The sequence below is a fragment of the Mustela nigripes genome, chromosome 5, assembly GCF_022355385.1.
Source record: "Mustela nigripes isolate SB6536 chromosome 5, MUSNIG.SB6536, whole genome shotgun sequence".
Lineage (NCBI taxonomy): Eukaryota > Metazoa > Chordata > Mammalia > Carnivora > Mustelidae > Mustela > Mustela nigripes.
Genome location: NC_081561.1, coordinates 80,243,174 through 80,265,577, shown reverse-complemented (window position 1 = coordinate 80,265,577; position 22,404 = coordinate 80,243,174). Strand labels below are relative to the sequence as shown.

The window sequence follows — 22,404 nt, the reverse complement described above, 5'->3', positions numbered from 1 at the left end:
TTCATCCTGTTCCTTCCACAGCAGAATTCATACTTTGGTCCAGTAAAAACACGGACAGAAATGCATCATTAGTATTAATAGTACCATATAATATAGTATACTAATATTTGGATCTTAAAGGGATTGGATTCAATATAATGTCCTAAAAGCTGGTATATAAAAAGCACTGGATTAACTCTGAAAAAATTTCTTTATACAAGGTGGCTAAATGAGTCAAGCATTGATAAAGGATCTGTCAGATTGCTGTTTTTATGATTTGTTTCATTATGTTCTGCAACAGAGTTACACAGGGACTCAGAAAAGTTATGAGGAATATTACTTTTAATTTTTTTTTCTTTTTAAACTCTTATAGTCTGCAGAGTCACCTCCAGACAAAAGCTCCATTCTGCCTAGTCACGGCTACTCCTCACTGCGTTTCTTTTGTGGAATATGCCATTTTAACTTGTTTTGAGGTTGAGTCTGATTTTGTGCATTCCCTAGTTGTTTACGTAGAGAAGAAAATTCATCCGAGTGTTCTGAGCTGTTCGTCATATTGATCATTTTTATATTTCTGTCAGCAGCAGTTTAAAGTGAGCCAAGTAAGAATGCTCTACTAAGCTGTTCTTCTGTCGCACAGAAAGCCTATATGAATCAAATGTCAATTCATTCTAAGCAAATAGTTTGCAGAGAATGTGCTAGCCTACAGAAGTTGCTGCTTCTAGTTTTTGAAATAAGTACTGGTGGACGTGGACGTGGTACTTAGCAACATTTAAAAGAAGATACTTAAAAATTTTTTGGTTTGCTCATCTGGCTAGAAGTTTAATACTGGCCTCTCTTTAACAGTTTTTGTTACTTTTAAAGAGATGATACTTTTTCATAGATTCATGCCAAGTGCTGCTGTTATAGTGGGTAATAGAAAAAGACCAAAAGACGGTGCATTTTCATTCCTTAGGAATTATTTTAATTCCTGGCTTGCTGATGTCCTTTAAGGATGGTATGTCATTTTTAAGAAAAAGAGGAAGAAAGTCATATTTGCACAGTATTTTACAAATTTGGTTTAAAAAATCATATTCATTTAAATATATCTTGTGTGTTCAGAAATAATTTTTGTCCCTAAATATTGATTTGCTTCCTACTTTTGCTGAAAAGATAAAAAGAAAAATGTAAGATATTTTGCCTCTCAAGCTGCTTATGAGTATTACTTTTGAGGATAAACTATACGTTCCAAGCTGAGAGTGGGACATGAATGTAATTGATAAAGTACTGTTCAGGGTTAGAAAAATAACAGGAGTATCATGTTGTCACGGGTTGAAATTGGCAACTCCTTGCTGCAGAGAAAGGGATTCCTAGATTTTGAAGAATGAAATATTTAGGGGCGCCTGGGTGACTCAGTTGGTTAGGCGACTGCCTTCAGCTCATGATCCTGGAGTCCTGAGATCAAGTTCCACATTGGGTTCCCTGCTCAGCAGGGATTCTGCTTCTCCCTCTGACCTCTCTCCTTTCATATTCTTTCTCTCTCAAATAAATCAATAAATCTTTGAAGAATGAAATATTTAGGAAAAGTCAGCAACACCTAACCCATTACATTTTTTATTTAAAAAGACTCAACAGTAATATCCAAGCAGAAATATGGGGTTCTAAGTCTAGATTTAAATGCCTCCTTCCTCCTAGGTCAGGGATAGCTTGATAGTAAACCTTGGTTAGGAGCGAGCCACTGTTGATAGCTTTGACCTGGGCTTTTCTTGGCTTGGCTTGAACTAGAAATCCTCCCATTTTACAAGTCAGCAGATCACCGGGGTCACTTCTGCTAAACATCACGGAGGAGGTGGGCTCCCATCCACACGAGAGGTTGTGAAGAAAATGTAAAACAGAAATGCATGGACTCGATCGCCCCAGCCTTTTTCAGTCTGCTTTCCAAAATGTCATTGGCACGGATTCTGTTCCTTTTTTTCCCCCTGTGTCAGGATGGGGGAAAAAGTGAGTATTTGCATGTGTGTTATTGGATCATTTTCTGTTCTAACTAGCTTCCAGAGGGAGCAGAAGTAAATGGGTTATGTTTAATCTACCGTCTTTAATTGGCGGTCCACTTTCTACTTAGGAAAATTTGAGCAAGGAACATGTTTTCTCTCTAGGATGAAGGGGGAGGTAGACCGTCCTCAATAATAGCACATACCCTCGTTGTCAGGAGACACTTGAGTTCTCTTGCCATAAAAAGACTTACTTTGTGGCAGTAGCTTTAGTAGCATTCATTTTGGTATTTTGTTCACTATTTTCTCTCAGATGCCTTTTGTTCATTTATTTTCTTGTCTGATTATTTCCTGCAGGGGTCTTGCTAATCCATTTTATTCTGCACGTGTGTTTAATTTGACAGAATGGAGGTGGGTCATAGAAATGGAAGGACTGGAAGGGTATTCTGAAAATGTTTTACTGTTTTTTATTTTTTAAAAGATTTTATTTATTTATCAGAGAGAGAGAGGGGGAGAGAGCGAGCACAGGCAGACAGAGTGGCAGGCAGAGGCAGAGGGAGAAGCAGGCTCCCTGCCGAGCAAGGAGCCCGATGTGAGACTCGATCCCAGGACGCTGGGATCATGACCTGAACCGACGGCAGCTGCTTAACCAACTGAGCCACCTAGGCGTCCCTACTGTTTTTTAAAATAGGTGTGATTCACTTCTTATTCATGTGATTTCGGTCATTATGTGTTATATAAAATGTGTGGTTTTGTTCACCAAACATTTGCAGACCAAGCATTGGGGATCCTGTTGGGGACTAGTCGGTCCCCTCATCCCTGGTCGGATCCTGGGTAGCAGAGGGCAAAGGCTGCCTTCCTGGGTTCAGGCTGGATTTCATACTTCTTTCTAATAGTCAGAATCTGTTCTGGGTGTGGTGACTTGGGGAAGTATCCAATGTTAACATTTCTATAAAGCTCCCCCCTCCCCCGCAAAGATTGATTGATTGATTTTAGAGAGGGGGGTGAGAGGAGCCGAAGGAGAGGGAGAGAATCTCCAGCAGAATCCCTTCTGAGGGAGGAGCTCAGAGCGGAGCTTGATCTCACGACCCTGAGATCAGGACCTGAGCCAAAATCAGGAGTCAGACACTTAACCAACTAAGCCACTGAAGTGCCCCTCTATAAAGCTTTTCAATTTGTGGAATATTATCTCATTTTCCCCAGGGAAGTTGATGGAGGGAGGGTGAGCTGTTACAAAGCTCTACGTTGGTAGAGTAGTTCTCAAATTTAAAGTTAAAATTTGCTTCATTTCATTGTTTTGAAATCTGGGTATATCTTGCAATGTATGTCAAAAGAAACTTAGGTTACTGTCTTCCCCCTGCCTTGCCAAAGTCTTTCATAGTTCTGTAGAAATGATGATAATATTTGACGTTTGTAGAGTAAGCTCACAGTGTTGATGACCAGTAGGATGGGCTTCAACAAGATAGGATATGGGAGGTCATTCATTGTGTTAGGGTGTGATTGGGGGCATACATGCATACATTAATTCTTTATTCATGTACCCAAAGCAGTCCGGGAGAAGACAGTTGGCCTTTACTGATCCGTTCTATGAATGGAATCATTAGAATGCCAGGAAGTGATTTACAGTGAAAGGTAACTGCCAGGAAGAATGAAATGTGTACAGTGATTGGTTGACTCATTCTTTTCTTCATAGTAAAGTCCTTGAATGATGCCAGGTGATAATCCTAAGATATCTTTGTGAGCATGAAATTCAGAGCAAGGGGTATTATTCATCACATAGTAACTGGTGTCTTCAACTCACTTGCAGCTTGGTCCAAAGACACTGTTGGTGGGTGAGTACATTTGCCAGGGTCAAGAATAATTATGCTTTTAGGCCAGGTATCCTTCTTCTGAGTGATAGTGATAAAATCTCACTTTTTCTTATTCCTACTCCTCCCCCTCCAAGAAGCCCATTGAGGTCTGTATACAGGGATTACTCACAATCGTGCACACACGCACACACACGCACGCGTGCACACACACTCTTTCCTTTCTCCCCCATCCCTCCCTCCCTAACATTTTAGGCATGCATTCTTGGGTCTCCTCCAGTCAGAACATTCACCCCTCATAGGTGCTGGTTTTACTTAGCTTTACTTTTACTGAGATACCCATCTCTAAGTTCTATTGGACACTGTACCATGAACCTCAGTATTTCTAGTTGGGTGTGTTAGTCACCTGATAAATTTAGGATGGGAGTTCATGTTGAGAAGAATGATTGGCCTGAAACTTAGTTGCCAGATAAAAATATTGTTTCTGTTGGAGAAAATTTTGATTTTCAAATAGATGTCACATGTCACTTTGCATTTTAGGGAAGAAATAATACAGGACAACTTGGGGTTGACCATCTGGGTATTCGAATACATAGTGCAGAGAGGCACTGTAAAAGAAGTTTCCAGTTTATGAATAGTTATCTGTACATGCCGTACCTCAGCAAATGATTTATTTGTAAAGTATGCTTTCCTATAGAGACAATGCACAAATGATTCCTTTTCCAGGTCGATTTGTCAAAGTCCATACCTTATGTTTTTTACCTGAATTCTGGGTGCTAAATCTTGGAGCAGGCTGCTAAAGACAGAATTTCTACCTCCCTTTCTTAACTCAGGCCAAAATTTTAAACCTCTTCCCCAACCCCCCCCCCCCCCCAGATTATTATTTCTTGGTGTTCTTCTCCATTAGACTTTCTTGTTCTTACTTCCATGATGATATTACTCTTTTGCAGTGTAATTCAAAAAAAGTGATGTTTCCTGCGTACTTTTTCTCCTTCTAGAATCTCAATTCCTAATTCCTCAAAGGTAGCAGATTTCTCAGCTCTTTAAGGAGAGGATCAGTGATTTGAGTGAATGACTTCAATGTGTGAATGATTGATTACCTGTACTGCCTTCTAAGAGATATTTGCATTTTAAAAGAAAGCTCTTCTCTCTAAAGAATCCTAAGTGGTAACATTTCACTACTGAAGCCAAGGCCTGAGGAAAAATTAAGGAGTTTGTGTGGGCGCCCAAAGGCTGAATTTGCAGTGTCTTTGGGTCGGGTTGACTAAGGTAGCCTTTTGGGGAAGCATCCCTTAGAGCTGCTGGTCACCCAAACACTTCCTGGCTTTCTTGCTTCTGAATCCCTATGTTTCTCTCTGATAATATCACAGTTTTTCTCCTTATGTAGTTGAGTTGATTTATATGTATGTGTATTTTAAATCAGGCCGAGTCTTGAAGATTCACCCAGCTTCCCTCCTCCCCACTTGGTGAACAAAGACCTTGTTGTCACTTTTTCTTTGGTTTTACTTTAGTTTGTTAGTCACCCATCAGGAATGAAAAACTTTTTTAATGCAAAAAAATGTCAAGCTGAATGGAGACACTGTTGCCTCAGATCAATGTTTAAAAACTGTGCTATCTCAAAATGAAACGCATTTTCTTTCTCACATTGCCCAGAAGTTGCTTGTCATTGAATTCAAGAATCAGAAATTCAGGTGGTGTGAGGTATAAGGAAATTTTTGTTGCCAAGAGACTCAAGACTCTCTTTCTGCATCAAATCCCGTTTCTCTGTTTCACAGCTGTCATGAAGTCAGTATTTAAGTGATTAAGATTATTCTGCATTACAACTTGACTTCCACTTTGGTCTGTTGTTTAAAAAAAGAAAAAATACCTTAAGCACTCCCAGCCAGAGAGGTAAGAATAATTTCCTTGCGCCAGGTCTGTGATAACATTGGATCACATACGGTCTAGGGTCAGATGGCTATCTTGTGTTTTTCCAGCTGGTGATCTTTTTATTTCAAATGTAGTTTCAGGTATAGTTGTCATTAAAGATGGTAAGGTAAATTGTTTATTAACAGGCTCTGTGAACCAGTCCTTTTTTAAAGGGTTTGAAGTGAAAACTTGAACAATCAATGCAGTATGCTGTGGGGCCTGGCTTTTGTGTCTGAGCCTTTGAAAGGGAGGAAAGCGGATTATGGTGCTGTGGATGTTGGGATAGATTGAAAGCTAGTGGACTTGGGATATGAGGCAGACCGTCTCACTCTGGGAGAGGGAATCTGTTTGCTGACCTTTGTATTATATTGTCTCTTGGTCAGAATCCCTGGTCGAGCTTTTTACAAAGAGGAATACAGAGAATTTTTAGGGCAGTGAAATTACTCTGGATGGTACTGTAATGGCAGATACACGTCACTATACATTTGTCCATTGAATGCACAGCACCATGAGTGAGCCCTGTTGTTAACCACAGACTTGGGCAATAATGACTGTGTGTCAGTGGAGGTTCATCAGTCGTAACATAGGTACCTGGAAGGGGGGGGGATGTCGACAATGGGAGAGGAAACACAGGTGTGGGGCTAGGCAATATGTGGGAACTCTCTGTAAGTTCTCCTTTCTGTGAACCTAAAACTGTTGTAAGAAATAAAATCCAAGACAAAAATTAAGAAGACTACACATGCCCAGGTGTCCCCTTTGAAGATGCTGATTCGGTGGTTTGGATGCCAGGCTTGAATCTGTGCAGCCAGAGTTCAGAACTGCTTGGAAAGGCTGGAACATCCTGTCGGCCAGGCAGTCTGGGCAGAGCACCTGCTCCTCAGGGAGAGGGGCAAGTCATAGATCAGCTCCTTGTTGAAATATTATTATGGCTGGCCAGGTAGTTTCTTCATCTAGTGGTAGGACAGGGAGTAGAGTAGAGACCCACCACTGACACCGCAGGAGGTCTTGAGTGTCTGTTTGGGTCCACTTGACAGCCTTACCTCACTGATTCGTGGCTGAATTTGTCCAGTTAGAATTTGCTTTGAACTATGCTCTGTATCCAGTAAGGGCTTGAAAAGCATTAGCTGCAGTTGTTATGTTTTAAAACGCTGATTGTTTTTTTTAGAATCCTACTATTTTTCTTGAATTCTTGATGCAAATACTAAAATCCCGTGCCATGGATAAATTCCTGGTAATATTTTTATATTTTATCGGTTAAATTAGAAATTTAGAAGGCCCATAAGTTGCACAGATACCACTTATATAGTCACAATGACTTTGTTGTTTACAGAACTTCCTTAGACTCCAAGCTTCAGTTAGTACCTTTAGAAGTAAGAAAAAAACCCACAAAATTTGAAGACAATAATATACTTTGTCTTGAAATTTTGAATAAACCAATCCCTAGTGTCCCAGGCCGTCTTATTGGAAAGTCAGAAGAGAGACATTGTCTATAAACAGTTAGATTAAAAAAAAGAGCTCAAAGATAAATTCCTTTACTGTACCACCAAAATAAACCAGAACTGTGGGAATAGAAATATAGTTGGATTTTGCATAGGAGATATCGCAGGCTATCTGACTGCTAGTCACTTAGAGCAAATGGAGGTTGGGGTGATTCTTCCTCATACACTACAATACTATTTCATTAAACTTTTATTACAAAAGGAAGGCATTTAAGGGACCATGTTTTATGAACAGCTGAGTGACTGACAGATGTTATAACTGACAGGGGTGTCTATTATTTTCATCTAGTTAAAGCCAAAAAATAAGTAAAATCCCTTGTGTGGAATCTGTGTGCATATTAACATTTCATCAACAAATAGAGTTTGTGTAACAAGCTTCAAGATCCAGGGCTCTGGGGCTTTGGTGAGGTTTTCTGCATCCCCATTTTGGGCCATGGCTCTGGGATCCACCTTTGGGCCCTGCCCCCCACCCCCCAGCCAGCATGCTGGTCAGAGGAGCGGGCCTGCTCTGCATTGTGGAGATGGAGATCCTCCCAGGGGGTGCTCCCTGGTCAGTGAGCAATTCTTGCGTCCTGAAAGCTGATGACAGCCTCTGGTTGCCAGAGATATAAACTGCAATCACCTTAGAGATACAGAAGGTGATTGTGAATGAGGGATTAAAGGTTCAGTGCTTTATCTTTTAAGGCTGAAAATTAAGCATTTATTTGCTTTGGGAGGAAAAAAGGCCATGTCCATAGAGTCGAGTTTGTGGTTGATGGTGTGTTTTGTTGGTTTGTTTTTTGTTTATAATATTGGTAGCAGGATTTTGTTATTTTGCTGTTTACCATACATTGTATAGATGAAACCTATTTTTCTATCTCATTTGTAATCTAAACTTACCTGGTCGCTTAAGAGATGAATCGTGTGCTCAGTTAAGAATTCTGAAACATGGGGGCGCCTGGGTGGCTCAGGAGGTTAAGCCTCTGCCTTTGGCTCAGGTCATGATCTCAGGGTCCTGGGATCAAGCCCCGCATCGGGTTCTCTGCTTACCGGGGAGCCTGCTTCTCCCTTTTCTCTGCCTGCCTCTCTGCCTACTTGTGATCTGTCAAATAAATAAATAAAATATTAAAAAAAAAAAAGAAAAAAAAAATTCTGAAACATGGGCGCCTGGGTGGCTCAGTTGGTTGAGAGCCTGCTTTTAGCTCAGGTCATGATCCTGGAGTCCCAGGATCCAGTCCCGCACTGGGCTCCCTGCTCAGCAGGGAGTCTGCTTCTCCCTCTGACCCTCTCCCCTCTCATTCTCTCTCTCTCTTTAGTAAATAAATAAAATCTTAAAAAAAGAAAAAAGATTTCTGAAACATGCTCATGTGCTCACTCTCTCTTTAGAAAAAAAATTTAAAAAGGCTGCTACTAAAACAAAAACAAATACTAGACCAGAAAAGACGTCATGATACCCTCAAGTAACTACATCCTGCAATAATTTTAAAGGAAACCCTGCATAGCTAGAACATGGAGGCTCACCTTTTTATTTCTAGCATCTGAAACTACATTATTTTATATTGTTCATGTCCACATCGTGCAGAATTTGCTCCGTGTTTATCCTAATCCCCTGAATCCTGTGTAATGGTAAAGAAATAGAGATTTTGTAAAGACCTCTAAGAGGTTTTTTTTTCCCTTTCTCTTTGTAGCCTTCTCTTGAAGGAATACTATATAAGAAAAGTTTCTTATACTTTATGGCGATTTATTAAAAAAAACCCTATGTGCTACAAAATCTTGTTAATGCACGTTTATCTGTCTGTGGGTGTGTGTGTGTGTTTAGTTTCCCTGTTCACTAATGAAAAGGTTTGGAAACTTTTTCATTCTTACCAAAATAAGAAAGATACATATGTGTGTGTATATACATGTATATGTGTGTGTATATACATGTATGTGTGTATATTTGCACACATTTTATATATACATACATAATGTATTATATATAATATACACACATCTTTTTGAGTAGTTGGAGAAACTTTTTCAAACTTAATTCTTATGAATAATCAGGGAAACTTAAAAATCTTTCTTTACTGTAAATGGCTCATTTATTTCTGGAATTACATTTTCAACACACACACACACACACACACAAAATAATCGCATATGGTGTCTTCCTTTTTGTTGGGGTTTGAATGGACTTTGGGACAGAGGTGTATCGACAGCTCACTCAGACTGGTAGGAAAAGAATGGTCTGGAAAATGATGGCCTTACACTATTGGAGACCCCCTCTTTCCTCTTCTGTATGGTTTTCTTTGAGTTCCTCCACTGACATGACAATGTATCAGTTGTTGTGTTTGCTCTTTGCATACCTTTCTTTCCTTGGCCTTTCATATTTGCATAGTGTAGTTAGAGCGAGCGCAGAATACATAGCTCAAGGGCTGTCATGTATGGATCGCATTGTGCGCTTCCCAGCACCGGGGCCTCAGCGCACAATAACGACAGTGTGGAGGGGCCTACACGGAGACTGCGATGGCGCTTTACACAGCGCCAGTGGTGTGTGGCGCCCGCTGCAATCTGCCGCCTAAGCAGTTGCACAAATTCCTCCAAGTCGAGAGGTCTCCAGAAATGTCATGTTTTGGCCTCAGTAGCGAATGCCACAAATAACAGCACAGGCTCGGGGGACCTTGCTCAGCTTCTCGGATTCCAGCCTGCCTTTCTTTAGCTGGGTCTGCCGTGGATTGCTTTGTTTTATTTTGTTTTCAAGTCCCCAGAAGTTAGGTTTCCCACCCTTGAATAACATATTTCAAACCCATCTAAATTGTCTTGTTCTTTTTTCTCTTTGGGAGAGCTCTCATATATTCTGAAGTTTTTTAGAGATGAAGAAAAATCTGATAACCTGGCAAGTAGATGAAAGGGCTTTTTTTTGTTGTTTAATTTTTTAGCCCATTGATTTTTATATTGCTGGTCCATGCTATAGGGGGTTAGGGAGAGGCAGATAGGGGAAAAGAGACTGTAAAGCTTGTTGGTGTTTAATATAGAAAGATTTCTCTTGAAAGTGTTCTTGGCAAGTATTATTAACCATTTTATGATGTGGGAGCACCTGAGTAGCTCAATTGGTTAGGTGCTCACTGGGTCCTGGGATCCAGCCCCTGTCCAGGTCAAGCTCCCTGTTCAGCGGGGAGCCTGTTTCTCCCTCTCTGTCTCCAGTTCCTCCTGCTTGTGCTCTCTCTCTCTTTGTCAAATAAAAAATAAAGTCTTAAAAAAAAAAAACAAAAAACAGTCGTATGGTATTGTTTAACTTGGTGCTACATTATTAGATTTGCACTTGACACAGATTATAGTCTGTAAAGATTCTAGTGTAAGATACAAAGCAGAGGTGTCCTTGCAGATAGCAAGAGGAAATAACAGTGAAGTTGATGTCTTAGTGAACGAATGTAGTATCTATAAAACCTCACTGTCCCCTGCTGTATGAAGGTGGGGCATGTCCGGCTCTTAAGAGGAAGAGGCAGATTCCCTCTTCTGCTTTTGTCCTTCCTCTAGTTCTCAAGAAGTATTTGGAAATGTTCTAATTACTAAAAAAGAGTTTAAGTGCGATGTAGAATTATGAAGATAAAATGTAGGTCTGTGGCGGTTCTTCTACCAGAATGTAGTTGGCAGTGTGTGTTTGGTTTAGTTCCTTGAGTGTTTATGGGTGGTAGTCCATGAGCTAGATCCAGGAGATTGTGTAAGCCTGCTAGCCAGAGGCTTGAATTCTAGTCTCAGCTCTCCCAGGTTTTTGGCTGGCATCGTGGCACCGAGCCATTCCATCCAGCGGATATATTTTGGCCTCCTAGTGAGCTGGTTACTCAATGAAATGCTGCCCTAAGAGATGTTAAAGTAAGACATACTTTGCTTAAAGAATTCGGTCTCCAAATGTAGTATGAAAAGGAGTAGAATATAAGAATAAGTACCATAGATGTGCAATAAAGTGCTTGAAAGAGAAGGATGAATATCAGGAGACTGGAATAGATTTCATAGGGAAGGAGAATTTGGAGATTTGTCTGAAGGTAGAGTTTCAATAGTTTGAAATATATCAAGGAAAAAAAAGAAACTTAGAGTATATCTTGTTCAGTCCACAATCTTCTTTATCCGGCGTAATACCCCCAAAGTGCTGTGACAGCTAGTAGTACTGTATCTTAGGTGCAGATAGTAAAACAAAATCTCTGTTTTGTTTGGTTAGCAAATGCATATCTGTAGTCCTTCCCTGCAATAGAATCCAAATTATTGTTTATTAAAGGAAAAAGTCAAAACAATGGTAATAGGAGAAAATTGCCAGGGTGCCTGGGTGGCTCAGTGGGTTGAGCGTCTGCTTTCAGCTCAGGTCATGATTTCGGGGTCCTGGGGTTGAGCCCTGCATCATGTAATTGCCCTGTGTCCCTGTGTCAGTCTCCTCACTCAGCAGGGAGTCTGCTTCTCCCACTCTCCTCCCCCTTCCCTGTCCCCATTTCTTTCTCTCTCTCTCTCAGATAAATAAATAAAATCTTAAAAAAAAAAAAAAGAGAAAATTGCCTTCCTGGATTGAAATATAGAGTACTAATGTTTATGGATATCACAAATAAAAATTCAGGTCTTCAAAAGAAATTCAGGAAATCAGTCTGAGAAGTGGGTTAAACTCTCTGTAACCTCAGTTTTCTCATTTGTGAAACGAGATTGGATGAAATAAGTGTGAAAGTTCTTTAATCATATTTAAAATCAGTTATTTTTAGAGCAACTCAGAAGGGTCCTGTGATTTCAGCTGCCTTTTAATGAATCCATATAAAGTGTCAAATATTTTATTAAGCACTTTAAATACACCTCATTTAATTATCACCATTATACAAGGAGTATTTGTACTTTAGAGAGAAGAAACTGAGGCATGGTATAAAGCTAAGTAACTTGCCTCTGCTTACATACCCTGTTAAAAAGTAGGGCTCTCAATTCAGTTCCAGGTCACAGCATTTTGCTGCAATATCTTTCCTAGTATAGTTGAGAATCCGTGATTGTTCTTACAGGTGTGGTACACACAAGAATCTGGAGGGGATGGGGGCTCCTGGGTGGCTCATTTGGTTAAGTGACTGCCTTCATCTCAGGTCATGATCCCGCATCAGGCTCCCTGCTCAGCGAAGAGCCTGCTTCTCCCTCTCCCTCTGCCTGCTGCTCTGCCCACTGGTGCTCTCTAGCTCTCTGTCAAATAAATAAATAAAATCTTAAAAAAAAAAAGAATCAGGAGGGGAGAAGGAACAATTTCTACTGGCATACCCCCCACATCTTTCTATATTACAACTATAAGTTGAGTGTTGGTTCCCCTCCCCTGAATGATGAGAATTAGCCTTTGCAGAGTGTGTTGTGAACAGAGTGAAGGCAAAGAGAAGTTGGGAGCCATGGGGTTCATATTGCTGACAGAGCACATGCAGGCAAGTTTGATTAGCAGATGAGTTCTTATTGTTTCATGTTATTACATTTTGTATATAGTATTTAATATGGGATAATCGGGTATATTTTCTTTATAAGAGAAGAAGAGAAAAAAATTTATAATTTTTGAGTTAGTGTCCAAAAGCAGATCGGTTTCAGGTGGCTTAAGAGTAACTTCTCTGGGTATTTTGTTATAATTTACTTTGGTCAATCCTTATTGCTTAGCTTATGTTTCTTTCCCTCTTGGCTTGATGGCTTTGCTGTATTATTTTTAAAAATGTCAAAACCTTTTTGAATGTTAGTGAGTCAGAATAATAAACAGTGGAAGAAAGTGATTGTAGAGTACTAGATTTCATTTTATGTGGCTAGATACCCATATAGTTTCCTTGAGAGTTTTAAGCCTTTATGTCTTTAAAAAAAAATTTTTTTTAAAGATTTTATTATTTTTAGAGAGAGTGCTTCTGTGCACATCGGCGGGGCAGTACAGAAAGAGAGGAAGGAGAGAGACAGAATTTACAGCAGACTCCTTGCTGAGTGTGGAGCCGGATGTGGGGCTTGATCTTGTGACCTTGTGATTAAGACCTGAGCAGAAATCTACTCACATGCTTAACTGACTGAGCCACCCAGGCGTTCCCATTACATCTTTTAATATTGCCTTTCACGTGTTTTCTGTACTGTTTTCAATTAGAGGTTTTTAAAAAAAATTTTTTTTTAAGATTTTATTTTTAATTAACCTCTCCATCCAACTCGGGGCTTAAAGTTACAACCCTGAGATCACGCGTCCCATTCTCCATTGACTGAGCCGGACAGGTATCCCTTCAGTTAGAATGAGGAGGTCTACATAGGTTTCCTTAGAATTCTGTCCTCCATGTCTGAAATTCTTTCATATTTTTCTTCTTTCTTTGCTGCATTCTGGGTAGCTTTTTTTTTTTTTTCTTAAAGATTTTATTTATTTATTTGACAGACAGAGATCACAAGCAGGTAGAGAGGCAGGCAGAGAGAGAGAAAGAGAGGAGGAAGCAGGCTCCCCGCTGAGCAGAGAGCCTGATGTGGGACTCGAGCCCAGGACCCTGAGATCATGACCTGAGCCGAAAGCAGAGGCTTAATGCTCTGAGCCACCCAGGCGCCCTCTGGGTAGCTTTTTAAGATCCATCATCCGGGTCACTGGTTTTCTGTCTGTGTCAAACTCTGCCCATTTGGATTACAACTGATTGTTAACATGTTTTAGTTATAGATATTCTATTTGGTTCTTTTCAGAATCTGATTTTTCATAGTTATTTATTGATATTATATAATATTCATTTATTTCTTTAAACAGGTGAAAGTGTTCTGTACTTGAGAATTCCATTATCTATAGTCTCTGAAGATCTAATTCTGATCTTGTAATCTCAGTAGTAGTGATGGGTTTCCTTGTGCATGCTTTGATTATTTTGGTTATATTTCTTGGGATTTTATATTTGGGAATCATTTGCTTCAGCCCAGACAGCTGGATACATCCAATTCCGAATCAGTTTAAACCAAATTCTTTTTTTTTGAGATTTTTGAATCAAAAAGATAATGAGTAAACTCTCTGTGTGTGTGCATGCACACGTGTTTAATAAATCATATTAATAGTGATAAGAAATGTTAACGCCAGTCTCCAAAACTGCTTGGTGGGCCAAATAATGGTAATTTTTTTTCTCCTTCATTTCTTGAGAAATGGTTTGTAGAACAGTAATTCTGATGTAGAGTAAGTTAGTAAGCAGTGTATTAAAATAAGATAGTGCTTTATTTAGCCAAATAATTTTGGGAAACGTCAGGTAAACAAGTTTTTTTCATCATAGAGCTTCTCAGGATATCTTGCATGCAAAACAGGAAGTTCGATGCATAACAGTTAAGCAGAATTTTTCTATGTCCCACTCTTACTTTCCTTTTGGGGGATGGGAGATATACATGGAACATCTCATGGGACTAGTGGGACCAGTGGAACATGCTTGCTGCTGGAAGTCTGCCTCCTGATACCCTTTGCTTCTGCTTATTGCTTTCTCTCTATCTTTACCTCTGTGTTTATACCACTCATCTTGTATTTAAACTTGCTGAGGGAAGATGTGATTGTATGTGATAATCTTTATCCTAGAGTAAGATATTGTCTTTGAGTAGAGCTATTGTATGAAGCTGTATCATAGGTCCTTGGTTAGTATTCTTTGGACCAGTTGGACCAGGTCTCTAGTTATTTCTAGAGAGGTAGATTCATAGGACTTTGTTTTCCCTTGGGGAACTTCCTTTTTATTTTGTCATTTGACAGTAAATTTTCCAGGACCATCTATGTCTTATTTATCATTGTTTTCACGATGTCTTAACAAGGGAACTAAAACACATTAGTTGTTGGATCAGTCTGTGTGGAGCCTTTCACCTTGGCAAGCTCTGGCAGTCTTCTGAGAGTGGAACAGTATACCTGGCAGGCATTGTGTATGACTTGTCCATTATGGATGGGTCATTTTTCTCCCTCTTACTTTATTCTCCAGTATCTTTTGTAGAGAAATTGGCTCCATCAGACTCTATAAACATCCAAAGTGAAAAAGAAGTTCTTTCGAATATGTTCTTTCTCTGCCTTGTGATGGAAGTAATTTCCTTTCAGATTATTTCAGATGCCACAGTCTTGGTGAAGCTGTGGTTTTTCTCCAACCCCGTTACTCATCACTTGGTATTTGTATCTTTCAGTACCTGCCCCACGGTATTTCTGCATTTTTATCTTCCAGCCAGACTTTGAGTGCATGGAGGGTGGAGAGGTTGAATGGAAGCTTCAGTAATATCTGTGTGCAGTTAAGATCTAATCAAGCATTTCACATTCCAGTTTCCTGGAGAAGGGGAGGAGAGAATAGCAGAGAAGCAGTCTGAGCCTCTAGAAGATACTTTGGCATTTGTTGCATGTGGACTAATGAAAGAACAGTTGCCAACAGGATTCAGCTGGCCGAGTAGGGCACTTGATTTGGCACGGTGAATGTACTGTCTCACTGGGAAAATTTGGCCCTCACAGTGAGCTGTAAGATACTTGTGATTTCCTTTTACAGTTACAGAGACTCAGTGGCTTGCCTATCGTCACGCTTGTGTAGTAACAGTAAAGTGCCTACAGGCTGTTGAATGAGCAGGGGACTGGGTCTGACTCCACCCCCTGTGCGGCTGCCTCTGGGCTGCCCAGCACACCACCGCCCAGTTGTGGTGCTGAGCTTTGTGCATGTTTCCCCCTTAGTCCTTCAGGGGAATCCGTGAGAGCATGTTTCTATTTTTGAAACTGAAACCAGTGAGAAAGTATGATTTACTAATAAAGTTTCACTCTGATCCTGTGTTGGAATATGTTTTCTCTTTGGACTGAGGTAGATGTATTTTCATAGACATTTATTATCTGAAATATCCTTTTTACCCTAATTTCAAGTTGTGTTACCATAAAATAGTATGACTTTCCTTTTGATTCCGTGACATTTCTTCATGATATCTACAGCTAACTGGTTTCAGTAGTTTGCTCATTTGAAAGTAGTTGTCACATAGAGCAAGACATTTTTAGAAATGATAAGTTTGGGAACTTTATCTGATTGAAGTTCAACTTCTTATATTAGCTTCTGCTGAGTTTTTAGTGTCTTTCTAAATAAGACGTTGATCTCTGTTTTATAGTAGATAAAATGTTCCCTGCGAGTCCTTTGTATCTCGTAAATGCATGGGGGATGATGTCCAAGTAGATAGGTGTGGTCTAAGCTGTAGCTGACTGCTGTCTTTGCCATCTCAGATAAGGAAGGTTCCTAACTACAAAGTGGATGCTGAAATTGTAGCTAAGGTCAGTCACTAGAAGCCTGAAGAGGTGAAATATCATCTAATTAAAAATAAGTATGTTACATATAGTATACTACATAGTTGAATCAGTAAGCATTTTTTGACCAGCTGTTATGATGGACAGCTTTCTGGTCACTGGGCATTCAGAAGTGAACAATGTTGTTGAAATTCATGTCTGAGAATTCACTAATTCTATCTTAAATTATTGATTATCTCTAAAATATTCTTTGAGGTGCCTGGGTAGTCAGTTAAATGTCCTGCTCTTGATTTCCACTCAGGTCATGACCTCAGGGTCACAAGATTGAGCCCTGTGTCGGGCTCCATGCTGAACGTGGAGCCTGCTTAAGATTCTCTCTCTGCACCCCTTCTCTGCCCATGTATGTGCACATTCTCGCTTTAAAAAAAAGAAATTCTTTTATTTGCAACCATATCTCTTCATATCTATTCCAGGTTCCTATAAAAAGACCATAGTTTTTACTGTATGTTTAAGAAAGCCAGCCATCATGCTTTGAGTTCCCTTCTCCTCATAAAATTAATTTAAGATACCTCTAAGCTCAGAATTTTAATTATATAGGTTAATAATTGCATGCAGATCAAATAATGAAATTGAGAGCCTTTCACTGTAAAAGCTTAAGCCAAAAATCTCATATAAGTGAAATCAGTCACTTTTCATGTTATAGAGCTCACCAGCTTCTAATAATAAGAGCCAATATTGATTAAGCCCGGTATGCCACCCACACTGTTCTAAGCTCCTTGGATGTCTTATAGCTCACTTAGCACTCACTGCTCCCATGGTGCCTTCTGTTGCTCCATTTCACAGATGTGCAAATTAAGGCAAGTAGAAGTAAAGTGGCTTTTCCTTGGCCACATAATTTGTAAGTGGTCAAGGTACAGTGCTTACTATGCTGAAATAATTTGTCTTTTTATCCTTCTTCCCTCTACTGTTTGGTATAATTCTATTCTTCTTTTTTTTTTTTTTCCCCTAAGAAACATTATTATAAAAGGTACGGTAATGAAAGTTCCAGATTATCCTTTGCATGTCTTTCAGACATGAGTTTTCCACCTCTACTTCCACGAAGCCTAGGAAGAAAAAGCTAGAGAGAAACCAGCCCTTGAATTGAGTTTCTCTGAAACTGCCTTTTGCAGTCCCTTATCAGAGTTGTACTTATTTGACATTAAATGTCCTTCATATCTTACTGCCTTGTTTAAGATACATCTGTGAAAGACATTTATTTCCACACAGTGGATGAATGAATGAGTATCCATTTTGAGAGTGTAAGGGCATTCATCTTGAGGATGAAAATGTCTGAGGGCGGGTTCGGTTTTCACTTGAGGTCCAATAGCTGCTTATATCATTGCGGGGTAAGGGGAGGCCTGTGTCTGAGACCTCACAGTTGGGCCTGCCCAGGGATATGCATCTTAATTGGGAATGTCACTGCTTTATGTTTTGTCACCGATTAGACAATGAACTTTTCTTCTGTGGCTGTTAAAGTCTTTTATATCTCTGTGGATAGCAGTTTCTTAAAGCATTTTTTTTTTTAAAGATTTTCTCTATTTATTTGAGAGAGAGAGAGTGCAAGAGAGAGATGGTGGGAGGGGGAGAAGCAGGCTCAGAGAGCCTGAGGTGGGGCTTGATCCCAGGACCCCAGGACCTGAGTTAAAGACACACGCTTAATTGACTGAGCCACCCAGGGAGCCCCAACAAAACAAAACAAAATACAGCAAACTATTTAAGGCAAAAGTTTGTTACATCCTTGGAGGCAACTGATTTTATTCTCCCAGTTCTGTTAGTATCTTAAAGTTTTGTCTTGAAGACTGAATGTCTTATCATTATCAAGAGAAAGCCTAACTTGAATTGAAAACAATTTTATTTCTGTTCTACCAATATCATGGAACAGAAATCAAACCTAAGTACTGATGGGATAAATGATGTTAAGATACAGTGAAGAGTAGGGTCAGATAATTTTCCTGGGGGAATGCCTTGTAGAGAGGACATAAGCCACCTTAAGGAATTGAGAGGGGCAGTTTGGACATATTTCTGTACTATTTAAAAATTAAATGAACTCCTAGCACCTTACTTTTTGAGTCCTTTTTATATTTTTGTGGAGTAGAAAGTAAAGCATAGAGCATTAGATCATGTTTTCATTCTAGAATTTATGCTTTGTATATATGGTGGGGAGAGCGAGGATTCTAAAGTGAAAAAGTTGTTCGTCGCTCTTTTGTATTATAAAAGATTGGGAAACATTTTATATTACACTAAATATTATCTGATGTGAATTCCTTCATTTATAGTATTCATGGAATCTTCAGTGCTTGAAAAGTAAAGATACCTTTTCTTTTCCCTCAGAAACGTGCTAAGGGACAAGTGTTATTTGACAAAGTGTGTGAACATCTCAATCTTCTGGAGAAGGACTACTTTGGACTTCTATTTCAGGAAAGCCCTGAGCAAAAAGTAAGTGAAATGATTCACGTTTATTTGTATCTTCTTAGAAAAATGTTGTATTTTTTTTATGCAGTATAAAATTTTGCGTTAAAATTTATGACATTTTATATCCATTTTAGAAATTTGGTAAATATAAAAAACCCATGCAAAGAGAATCACCTATTGCCCTTGTGTGTATGTTTTTCCACTAATACTGTAAGCAGAGAGAATGGAATGTCTTATTCGGTGTTAATTATTAGAGACTGAAAGAACGGATTTAAAAATTTTTATGTTGGATTTTTAGCTCTTGAATTTCACTTGTATGGTAGAAATTAAGCATGCCTGAAAAGCAGGGAAGGAAGCAAATGGGAAGGAATGTCAAGAGTATTGGACGCTTGGGAGAGAGCGTTTGCCTTGCTGTACAGATTGTGGTGGCTGTGTGGGGTAAACGCATTCTCTGCCCTGTTGGGTTACTGAGAGGCAAAAAAGGAGGTGAGGTAGATTCAGGTAGTAGATTCGAGCGGTTCGGACCCCTTGTAACTCTGCCTGACATCAAGAGTGTTGAGATTGTTCTGCTCCAGGAATTTCCCAACAGGATCAGACTGCTGTAATGCTTGATGCTGACCATTAGCATTCCAGGGAGTGTCAGGGCCTCTCAGTTTTGTATGTAATTTTAAGGAGAGAACGATTACGGTCAACTATTTTACCAGAACTATTAAAGAAAGAACTTTTAATCCAGTCTGGCAGTTAACTAACCTGCAGCCTTCTGTCTTAGTCGACTAGTCTGGGCATTTCTAACGTAGTACCATAGACTCAGTGTTTTATCAACAATGCTGGAAGGCTGGGACGTCCAAGATCAAGATATGCACAGGTTCAGTGTCTGGTGATGGCCCACTTTCTGGTTCATAAGGGCATGCCTTCTGTGTCCTCACAAGTGGAAGGGATGGGGACCTCTCTTGAGCCTCTTTTATAAGGGGACTACTTACTCTTCCTGTTCACGAGGCCTCCACCTTCGTGACCTCATCACCTCCCAAGGGCCCCACCTCCAAATATTGTCACACTGGAGATTAGGTTTCAACTACAAAGGGTATGGACGGCCTCACACATCCATTCAGTCTCTAGCACTTTCTTTCTTCCTTGTTAAGAAAGGACTGTTTCCTCTTTTACTTGACTTTAAGTAATGGGATATAACTGGGGGAGAAGATACTGAGTGTAGGGCTACACTCAGTGTAGGACTGAGTGTAGGATAAAGTTTTCATCCTGTTGCACCCTAGAGTGAAGCCCTTTTAGCTCTATTAGACTGAGGTTGTGGAGAGACTCACTGAGATCGGGCTGAGATAGTTACTTTCTTGTATCTAACATTTTTGTCACAGTCAATAGAACAAAATAGCGAGTTGAGGAACATAGGCGGTGAAGTTTATTTGCCCACATGCTGTCATTGTTTATGTGTCCTGGTAATGAAATACAGGGAATTAAGGGTGATAATTACATATAAATCAAGTTTTCTCAATTTGTTTAGTCTTAAAGCTTTACTACTTAATTGGTGGTTTAATTCCACATTTAAACAAAAGACAATTAAATTGCATGCCTGCTGCAGAATAGTATTCAAGTATTCTTATTAGAATTCCGTTTAGAATACTTTTCTCAGAAGTAGTAACATATTAGGTATTTGACTAAATAAACTAGGTGCTCCTTTTAGACATGAAATGAAAAGGTGGTTCTTGATAATATTTCTAATCCTCTGCCCTTCTGCTGGTCCTCAAAACTATCAAAGAGGAAGTGATGGGAATTTGCCCATCATTATCCACTTTTTCCTGAGATTACATATGGGGAGAGTCATAAGAGCATTTAAACTTTGTGAAAGAGAGAAACCATCTAGCATATTGTAAAATATGAGAAGAACACATATTGTTAGTAGAAACAGGATATGCTACATAAAGACATCTGGTATTTCTGCAACCCTAGATTTACATGTGAAAGAGTGGTATTTAGATAGTAGGATTCACTAGTTTTTATTTTTATAACTTCCAACATATGTGTCTAGTCCATGTCTTTGACCTGAATCTCAGACTCTTTTTAACTTCCTATTGGACACTGCACTCAGTTGTCTCAGAGCAAACTGGCATCTTCCCCTTAAACTTCATCTGTCCCCTGAAGAGTGGATATTGGTCACTTCCACTCTTTCCACTGCTTGTCAGTCAGAGAGGTCTGTATTTTCTATCCGATAACATACCTTGCATAGTTTTCTTGGTCCTCAGTTTTGGCTTTGGTTTAGACCCCTGTCCTCTCTTGCTGTGACGATTTTGTTACCTTCTATGGGGGTGAATGGTCTGGTCCCTGGCCCCTAGGATCACACTTCACACTGTTGCTACACAGAGTTCTCAGGAGTGCATATGGGATCTTGGCACTCCCTGGTTTAGCACCATTGAATGGATCCAATCTGACCCAATCAGTATGACTGACAAAGCCCTACTTTGTTTGTTTCATTTCTCATTAACCTCCCACATACATACACTGCACACCAAAGTTCTCTCCTAACAAGAGCCCTGTTGGTCTGTACCATATCTGCTTGAACATACTGTTCTTTACATTTGGAACATCCTTTATTTGAATGCCTACTTTAGATTTAAGAACACTACTCCAGGGGATTCCCCTTGACCACTTTCTATTACCATTTCTCCTGTTCCCCACTTGAGGAGAATTGACCACTTCTTCCATCTGCTATTTAGACATTTAGCACAAATCTCATTTGTGTCACCCTTTCTTCCCAGTACTCTCAGAACTTCTTCCCATTACTCTAGGAACTCCACACCCTTTTATTTTTATAGCCTCAGTCTTTCTAGACATTAACAAATATTTATTAAATACTGCCTTTGTGCCATCTTATACGCTTTAGGATGACCACTAGCAAAAATATAAAATAAGAAATGTTAGCAAGGATATGAAGAAACTGGGACCCTCGTGCATTGGTAGTGGGAATGTTAAATCATGTAGTTATTGCAGAAAACAGTATAGAGGTCACTCAAAAAATTAAAAATAGAACTATATGATCCAGGAATCCTGTTTCTGGGTATATGCCCAAATGAACTGAAAGCAGGATCTTGAAGAGAGATTTGCAGACTCATGTTCATTGCAGCATTACTCACAATAGCTGAGAGGTGGAAGCAAGCCAGTGTCCACCAATGAATGAATTGGATAAACAATATGTGGTAGATACAAAATGTGGTGAGTGGAATATTATCAAGCCTTAAAGAAGGAGATCCTGTCACATGCTATAACATGGATGAATCTATAGGACATTATGTGAAACAAGCCAGTCACAAAAAGATGACAAGCACTGTGATTCCGTTTATATGAGATATCCATAGTCAAGCTCGTGGAAGCTGAAAGTAGAACGGTGTTTGCCAGGGACTAGGGCAGGGGGGGAAATGGAGAGCTGTTGTTCCATGGGTATAGAGTTTCAGCTGTGCAAGGTGAAGTTTCAGAATCTGTTGCACATCAATGTGAGTATAGTTAGTATTGCTGAACTATATACTAAAAATTAGTGAAGATGGTAAACTCTAGGTTAAAAATATTCCCTGTATGCAGGGTGCCTGGGTGGCTAAGTGAGTTAAAGCCTCTGCCTTCGG

At 39.6% G+C, this 22,404-nt stretch overlaps 1 protein-coding gene across 16 annotated transcripts in view; it reads left to right on the top strand.

The window, feature by feature from the left end:
• The window catches only part of EPB41L2 (erythrocyte membrane protein band 4.1 like 2), a 211,351-nt gene that overhangs the window by 112,067 nt on the left and 76,880 nt on the right, over window positions 1-22,404 (top strand). For all 16 annotated transcript variants that reach the window (XR_009404466.1, XM_059400722.1, XM_059400719.1 and 13 more), the window contains exon 4: window positions 18,701-18,805. Coding sequence is in view for 15 of the 16 variants with exons in the window: in XM_059400722.1 (XP_059256705.1) it covers window positions 18,701-18,805 (105 nt within the window). In the remaining variant the exon portion in view is untranslated. The remainder of the gene's footprint in view (window positions 1-18,700; window positions 18,806-22,404) is intronic.